We start from the raw sequence: 8,491 nt of genomic DNA on the forward strand, positions 1-8,491 counted from the left end.
ATTAGAGAGTCAATGCGGAAAAGTTAGGGAGGTTGTACAAAATATAAAAAATGTACCTACCTTTTCCCGCTTGAGTCTCTATAATGCTGTTGTTTTGTGATTTGCTGTTGTGTTTTGTGATTTGGCGTGGGCGTCTACCTGGCAAACCTAGCAGTCCGAACTGGCCAGTTGCGAGCATGTTGTGTAGCACGTCCATCCTGGGCCCAGTTTACCGATAACGATGGATCCACGCTCGTGTTGCGTTCACAAGGTATCCTGGGTAATTTGTGATATTCCCTTAGCTGTAAGTGAGGTACCGAGTTGGCTAGCTGCCAAGGGATGATTTTAAGGGAAAATATGCACTTTTTTTTGCGCGTTCTCTCCGCGGGAATGCGCAAATTCTAGGGCTAGGGCTAAAATCTAGAGCTAGGGGGAATAATGGGACAGAGCCACGAGTACCCCCGGAGCCCTCGTTAGCTACGAGTGTTTTCACGACGTTCGTTATGCAAGGAAGCTTTCGGGAAACGGTGTGAAAACTGTCTGACGACGAACTTCACAAACCACTTAGGCTAACGATGCTTTCAGGGAACGGGGCCCTGGTCTCCCACAGAGTGCTAGTGCTTAGGGTCGGGCGACGTCCCCTAAATTGGCAGTTGACGATGTTCACAGTAAAACACCACGATGGACGATGAAGTCGGGGGGGCGTAAAGAAAAAAAAATCGCTTCCACTTAAGAAGAGATTAAACAATGGCGTTGGTTGCTAAAAAGGGTAGGCCTGCTACTTCGCTTTTATGGCAATTTTTTGGATTTCGACCTGATGAGAGTGGACAGCCAAGGGACACGACTGACGTTGTGGGCAAGATCTGCTCATGTGTGATCCGCGCAATAGACGGGCAGACGACCGATCGACATGACCACTTTATGCGCCTCGCAGAAGTTAATAGAAATGATGATAAACCAAATATCACAGAGCATAGAGCAGGATTGTGAACGTTTCATGTCTCATTACAATTTACATTCTGGTGCTCATGTGTGATCCGCGCAAAAGACCAACGACCAATCTACATGACAACTGTTGCGTGTGCACCACGACGCAGAAGTTAATAGAAATGATGATAAACAAATGATCACAGGGCATAGAGCAGGTTTGTAAACGTTTACAATGTCTCATGTCAATTTACAATCTGCAAAATGTCTACATTGGCCGACTTACTTTTTTTAGTTAGAATATTGATGTTGCTCGTCTCCAATTTGCAACAGAATTTGTTTAAAGACCGGGTAAACCAAATTCAGTATTTTTCTTCTTATCATATTAATTAGGCCTTAAATGTGTCCCTCAAAACATGTAAAAAATATTTTTCCCATTCATCATTTCCTTGAGGAGCTAGGCCTCAGAGAATGTTCTGTGTGCAGGTTTAAAATGGGCGGGTCTACATCGATGACCGCGTTACGTAAAGCGGTCATACTCACATAAACCCGCCCCCTGCTGTCCATTTTCAGCTTTGAGATTGGGAGGGGCTGGACCTCTCCGGTGATGGGCGTGGTTTCCTGGCCTGCAGCGCACACGCCCCCACCGTCCTGAGCCTGGGGTTACTGCTCATTTTTCATCAACTTTGAAGCATAATTTTATATACTTCGCGATTTTTTTAGTCCTTCAAATTTGGCAGGGTGGTTAATAATATATTTTCCTGTGGTATTATAAACTCAAAACCCATAATTATTCTTGGTTTACCCGGTCTTTAAGATATAAAACCATTTAATTTAACACACACGCACTAAAACAGATATTTTCGTTTTGAAATAAATATTTGGAAACGGTCAGCCATCACGATGGACGATGACATCGTCCATCGGCACAACCCTACTTGTGCTACAAGTGTTTTAAGGCAATCAAACCATTGGAACAAGGCCACGCGGTCGTCATGGTTACGTATTATCTGGCAGAGGTATAAAGTCACCATGGGTCAAGTGTTGGGGTCGGGCAATGCAGCGGAAGAGGAGTAGGATGAAGAGTTGGACGTAAAGCTTCATGTCCAAATAGATCCTCGGTACTTCAAATGTGAGTGGTGGTCAAACTCAAGCATTTGGCGTTTATAGGCTGGTAGTAAGTGATCAAGCGGTGAATTGAAATGTGAAATAGAAGTCAAAACACTACGAAGCTTCCTTTTAGATTCAATTGTATTTTAGAATGAATATTTTAACTAATGCAAATTGAATGATACAGCATTTTAACGTTATGGGTTCGGATCAAAGGGTATTTGTTTATTTAAACATAAACATAACTAGTCATTTGTAAACTTAACTCATTGCATTAACTTGTTACCTGATATCATGTTATGAGTGACTCAATGGCTAATTTTGATTAACAAATATGTTGACACGAACTGAACATAGGGAAAATATAACAAAATATCAAGAAACTGGAAACCAGAAGTTACTTTAAATGTCAGATTCTACATCAACAGACATTTGACTCTGCATTTGCAACGTAAAGGGTCAAACTGAGCACAAGCAAAATAGGTTTATACATACTGTATGTCAAAGACACAAGCCACCCTCATTAGCAGTCCATAAAAGCATCAACAGAGGAGGAACACTTGAACGAGTCTTCCAGAGTGCGTCTCTCTCGTCTTTGTGACTTGCGGTCGTGGGAACTCTTTGACCAGACCGGCGAGCCAACAAAGTGTCAGCGATCCATTCCATTGTCATCAGTCTGCTGCCCTTGGAAACATGTGGCCCGTAATTGCTTGCAGAAATCCAGTTCTTCCTGTAGTCAAAGGAAAAGATAGGCACTCGAGACTCACACTATTGACTTATTCCAAACAACCTCATCGTTACGTGGGTCCACGCCATCACATAAACAGACACAGACGATCTCTAGAAGGTGAAGAGTGATTTAGGTTATTGTACACTACAAGTTATTCAGCTGTTTCCAGGATGTTCTACTCCCAGATGAAAGGCACTGGGTTCTGTCCTCAATGTTCGCAGTCTACCCTTAACATGCATCCTTATCTTCACTGAAAGTCATGCTCAATAATGAACTAAAAATTGATTTGACAGGGGTTGCCCGGCAGTAGAGGAGTACCTGGCACTCTTCTCTTCCCTGGAGGTCTTTGGCTCTGTGCTTGAGTAGCTCATCCAGACCCAGAGAGGAGCTCCGGCAGTCCTTCAGCCCCTGGGGACAGTCCTCCACCAGACTGGAAACACAAAGGAGCAGTATTATTCAACAACCCTCAGATAAACACATGCCATTTGGTGGATGCTTATGCAAAGGGTCTTACACTACCCATACAGATGCACCCAGATCCAAACATTGTTAGCAATCCAACCCCTAACCATGGTAGTCTTAATGCCATGCTATCCTGGTTAGGCAGGATCACTTATTTCTATACAGAGATCAGGTTTTTCCCAATATCACTTCAACACAGTCAATTCAAAAACAGAAGCACTAGATTGATACAGGTAGGATGCCTGGACTCCCCGACAGCCACCGGCCTGCTCACTGGCCAGCACCCCATCACCATAGACAATATGAATTTTAACTAAAGGATTTTAAAATGTTTGCTTGTATTACTACAACATGTCCATAATGGCACCCGTTGTCCTCCTGACAATCTCTATAAGGAGGAACCCCCCACTCTGTGTTCCTTCTCAAGATTTATTTAACGCTAATTAAGGGAGTTTTGTCATGCCCTCTGGTAGGCTACGGTGAGGGGGGGGGGGTGTCATAGATATATATGGCCTCTTAAGCCCTTTGAGACTGTAAATGTGATTGAGGGGCTACACAAATACAATTTTGAAAAAAATTGAGACAACATACTTGTATGTTAAGAAAGAAATGCCCAGTATGTTTCTTAGAACACTTGCATGGAATTGTGTACATAATTGTACGTGATCATTCATATCTGCCTTGCAGTATCAGCACAGCTTCTCACAGTTCCTCACCAGCAGAGGGCCCCAAGCACGTGTTCGTGGAAAGAGGAATGCGGCGACCGGAGCACTGACACCAGCTGTTCGGCCATGCCCATGGACAGAACTGTACCTAGAGCAGAGCATGAGGGAGCTTTAATAACATCCCCAAACAAATTCAGAACCACCCTATCCACTACTTTGCCTGCCACTTGCTGTTTTACACAATTGTTCTGAAATAACTCAACAGGGCTAGGGGAAAATAACTGTAGAAATGTATCAAAATCCTCGACACTGCTTATGTCAGGCCTTTGAGTAATTCTACAACGTTAAACTTCCACAGGCAGTCTTGCTAGGTTGGTGCCCCGGTGCAAAACCTGGGGAGCATCGGGATGTGGTCGGGATGTGCGTCGGTTAAACGGGTCCCCTGCAGTATGTCGGCCCCCTACCTTTGTGCTCCGGGTGGGCCGACAGCAGGTTGAGCAGCAGGAAGGCAGACTTGGTCCTCAGCCTCTCGTCTTCAGACTGCATGCCTCGCATCAGCACCGAGAAGCCGTCCTGAGAGACAAACGCCCGGAGTCCCGCCTCCTGCTCTCTGACCAGACCTGGCGTGGGGGGGGGGGGCGCGGAGGGGGCGGTTTGAGTACTGAAGAAGGTTACAAATGGTGGTGCATGGCTGCAACAGGGTTCTCTGATCTTACATGAAACAGCGTAGAGGGCTTTCACTCGGACTGTGGGGTGGGGGTCTGAGTCGGTCAGCTGGAGGAGCTTCTGGAGGGCGTCGATGGCGAGCAGGTGCAACTGAACTTCCGGCATGTTCTGGGCGCAGGTCGCGAGCAGCTGCGCGGCACGCCACCTCACGCCACTCTGCACGTGACCGATACACTGGGAGACGCACAGGTGAAGGCCCCCCAGGGCCATCAGGTCTGTGAAAACCACGACATGAGGAGTGTGGGATTACGCAGGACCAACATGTGCACTGTTGTTATTATTTTTTAGCTATTCGGCTTTTATCCAATGTGCATTAAAAGCTAATTCAAATACATGTCATCAAGGAGCAGGTGCACGGTTTGGCACCTTCACCCGTGGACGTCTACAGCAGGCTGCGGATATCGGGATTAAAACCCACTAACCTTTCGGCAGGGAGTGGAACCAACCTAGTCACTAGTACACTGTTCTGTTGCTACATTTTTGTCATAAGGGTATTGGAGTAACTAGCCCAAGTAAGCTCGATTTTGAAACTGTCCGACCCCTCTCTCTTCAGTCCTCCCTTCAATGCCAGTCCCCCAAAACACATGACTAGTAGCTCGCTAGCTTTAGCAAGAGGTCTGCCTAGCCTCGTGGAAGTCATGGACAATGAGTGCACAGGCAGAGTGTGTGCTGGTAGCCGAGAGGTAGGGAGGCAATGTTATATCGTTTTGTTTGGCAGTGATTGTTTTTGTATTTATTTAATGTTAATTCTGATGTAATGAAAACGTTTGCTATGTCAGTGATATGTAGTGTGTGGAGTACGGATCGACCGATATGGATTGTTTAGGGCCGATACGGTACCGATACGCCGATACCGATTTTCTTGAGCCGATATTTGGAGCTGATACTACCCCGGAAATCCAGAGTTCTCGCGAGAGCACAATTTGAATTTGCTCAGCGAGTCACTCTGGGAACGAGCAATATACTCACTCCATGACTCCCCTGCCCCAGAACATTAACCAATCACATCGGTGTATCTGAGAAAAGGCGGGCCAAAAGCGTTGCTGTTTTACCGACCGGATACGGCATCGGAGTCTTATCTATCGGTTAGCTCCGCTGGTCTGGATACGTCACCCCTTGTATTCTTCTGATTGGTCGTAGTGTTATCCAATTGCGTGCAGTGATATTTTCAAATGCATGCTTGGTGCCGCCCCTCGAGTTGGGCCATTTTCATTACTCGTTGCCAGACCCTACAGCTTTCGGATGTGGGTCTGGATTTCCAGGCTAAGCCAATACTGCTTTTGCTCCCTCAATTTACATCATAAAAATGACACAATGATGATAACAAATGTTATAAGTCTCAATTAAAAAAAGGTGTGAAATAAATTTAAAAAATAAATAAAAATGAAAGAATCGGCCGATACCGCTAAACGTCAAAAACGCAAATATCGGCCGATAATATCGGCAGGCCGATATATCGGTCGATCCCTAGTGTGGAGCTACTGTGTTGTGGGATGGGGAGGGAATTCGGGGGTCACCGAGAAGAATAGGATTGTTAAACTGAACAAAAGGGCAGGAAAAATGGCTGGGCTGACAATTACAATGGATAGAGTAGACTATGATCGCCCGTCAAAAATGACAAATAAGATTACGCAAGACTCTGGTCACCCTCTCCATACTTATTTGGGCAACAAGGTTATGGTACATAGTGGTCAGCTAAGACCACCGGTGACACAGACAAATCGGTATGCTCTCTCTCTCTTTTATACCACAAGCAGTTAGGCAGCACAATGAGCACTTTAAACATACTTTTGTAGAACTTGTTTAATTGTATGTCTGTGTGATTAATGTTAACTTATTATCTTATAGTGTCAATTTATTATTACATCAGTGCCTGTTACTATAGGCGTAGATGCATGTTTATACCAATTATTGCTGTTGGGATGTAAACAAAAATTACGATAAATACTTTTAAAATAAATTACCTTCCCTAGCTTTAATGTATGCTGTGTTTCAGGTTTGTTCTATATATAAATCCCCAAAATTAAATTACTAAAGTGAACACCTATAGAACCCGCCTAAATATCAAAACTAATCACCAAATTTGGTTATCAAACTCTCCATACAAACTATGAAAAATGGTTGCTGATGTGGCTGAGGTGTCATTTATTATTTGGTTAATCTTCAACAAAGCCTATCTGGTCCCCATCTTCAACCATCTGTGAAAAGGGATGTCAGTTGTCTCTCTTCGACTCACCTCTAGCATTGTCTAGATTCTCACAAAACTCAGACAGAATCTCCAGGGCCGCCTCCCTCTCGTCCTCTTCCTCCTCATCCCGCTGCCCCTCCTCTCCCTCGCACTCTTTCGTGTTCATTCCGTCTTTCTGCAGGACAGCCAAGCAACGCTTCATCTGCTCCACTTCATTCAGCTGTCCCTTGGAAACCTCAGCCAGTGCCCCCCTCAACCATTCCTTCCTCTGTGTGTGTGGGGTGTTAAAATGAGAGGTACTTTAATGATCCCAGGTGGCGAATTAAGGTGAGACAGCAGAAAGTACAGGACTGCAACATGAATTACAACATGAAAAAAGAGTTGAAAAGACAATAGGTGTAGTCGAAATGTGAAAACTAGGGCTGGGCAAGTTAACGTGTTAATTACGCGTTAACGCAATCTTAGTTTAACACGATTGATACAAATTGACGCATAAGCGTATTTATTTGATTTTTTTTAACTTTGATTTTGAAAGGTTTTGCCCACAGAATGTCAACATTCATCTAATCATCAAATCATTTTTGTTTTTAGTTCCTCTTACTTTACATTCAAATACACTTAAGTAAGCAGTAAGTGACAGCCTGTTTAAAATTCCCAAATCTGTGGTGATACTTATTTGAATTTAACTACACTTGTAGTAACTGTTGGTTTACAATTGTACTAATTAACTGCCTGTTTACAATTCCCAAATCGGTGGTGTTTCATAAACATAAAACTCCCTCAAGATCACTTGGTCTAGTTTTGGATTATTTGGTATGAACGATAATTATTTGGTATGAATGATAATGTGTCATTCCATTTGATAAAAATTGTATCGTTGCCCAGCACTAGTAACAACACATGTGTATATATACATGTTATTGGAAGTATATGGTACAATTTCGAAACTATACATGCTTGACTGTATAGATTATACCATACAACCAAGCGTCCAGGAAAAGTGCAGATGTCCAATCTGTCCAGAGGAAATTATCAAACATTTCCAATACAGGGAACCACTGCAAGGATCAGGCCTAACAATGTATCGAATAAAGAGATGCACTCAAACAATGGCGGTTTGATCACACAACCCTAACCCTATGTAAACATCTAAGCGGGATCTATTTACCTCCTCTGACATGGGCACGGCAGGGGCTTGTCCGTCGCCCGCAGCACCAGCCTCCACAGCCAACCGCAAGACCCCTTGGAGGTTGTGGGGATGTCTTCGGTTGTCCCCGCTTTCAGCCATTGCTGTACAAAGTGAGATTAGGTTGTGAAATGTGCGATAAATGACCGTCAGCATGTACGACGATCAGAGTATAAACAGGACCCTAAAATGTCAAGCAAAAATGATCTGAAACCAAATATTTCCCACTTCGAATATGAACATGTTTTTTGAATAATTGCACACATCTATGATACAAGTATCCATCATTTGATCCTGTTAACATATGTGATCCAAGACGCTACTGTCCAAACACCATGTTTAGTAGCTCACCTTTTAGGGTATCTTTTAAGATTGAGTTGAACAAATCGATGTACTGCCAGTGTATTATATATAATGTGTACCAGTCGGCTCCGACTTATAGCTAACAAGACAGACGAAAGTTGAACACACCAGAATGTTCCTGCTAATGCTAGAAGAAACTCGTGAACCACAAGGAG

General features: G+C 43.9%; 1 protein-coding gene across 1 annotated transcript; it reads right to left on the reverse strand.

Moving 5' to 3' along the window:
- Window positions 1–2,207: 2,207 nt before the first annotated feature.
- hspbp1 (HSPA (heat shock 70kDa) binding protein, cytoplasmic cochaperone 1) lies at window positions 2,208–8,491 on the reverse strand. Its single transcript, XM_084473191.1, has 8 exons — window positions 8,325–8,491; window positions 7,956–8,077; window positions 6,836–7,055; window positions 4,590–4,814; window positions 4,338–4,493; window positions 3,925–4,021; window positions 3,065–3,176; window positions 2,208–2,746 (listed from the first exon to the last, which is right to left on the reverse strand). Exons 2-8 carry the CDS (start codon window positions 8,073–8,075, stop codon window positions 2,666–2,668), a joined length of 1,011 nt encoding a protein of 336 aa, XP_084329317.1. The 5' UTR covers window positions 8,076–8,077; window positions 8,325–8,491; the 3' UTR covers window positions 2,208–2,665.

The sequence above is a fragment of the Micromesistius poutassou genome (genome assembly GCF_964030765.1).
Source record: "Micromesistius poutassou genome assembly, chromosome: 1".
Lineage (NCBI taxonomy): Eukaryota > Metazoa > Chordata > Actinopteri > Gadiformes > Gadidae > Micromesistius > Micromesistius poutassou.

Excerpts from the sequence above, each read along its gene's own strand:
- hspbp1 (XM_084473191.1), bottom strand. The coding sequence starts at position 8,075 with ATGGCTGAAAGCGGGGACAACCGAAGACATCCCCACAACCTCCAAGGG. Across the intron at positions 7,056-7,955 it reads CCGTGCCCATGTCAGAGGAG|AGGAAGGAATGGTTGAGGGG; the intron begins GTAAATAGATCC and ends CCACACACACAG. Across the intron at positions 3,177-3,924 it reads GTGCTTGGGGCCCTCTGCTG|TCTGGTGGAGGACTGTCCCC; the intron begins GTGAGGAACTGT and ends TTGTGTTTCCAG.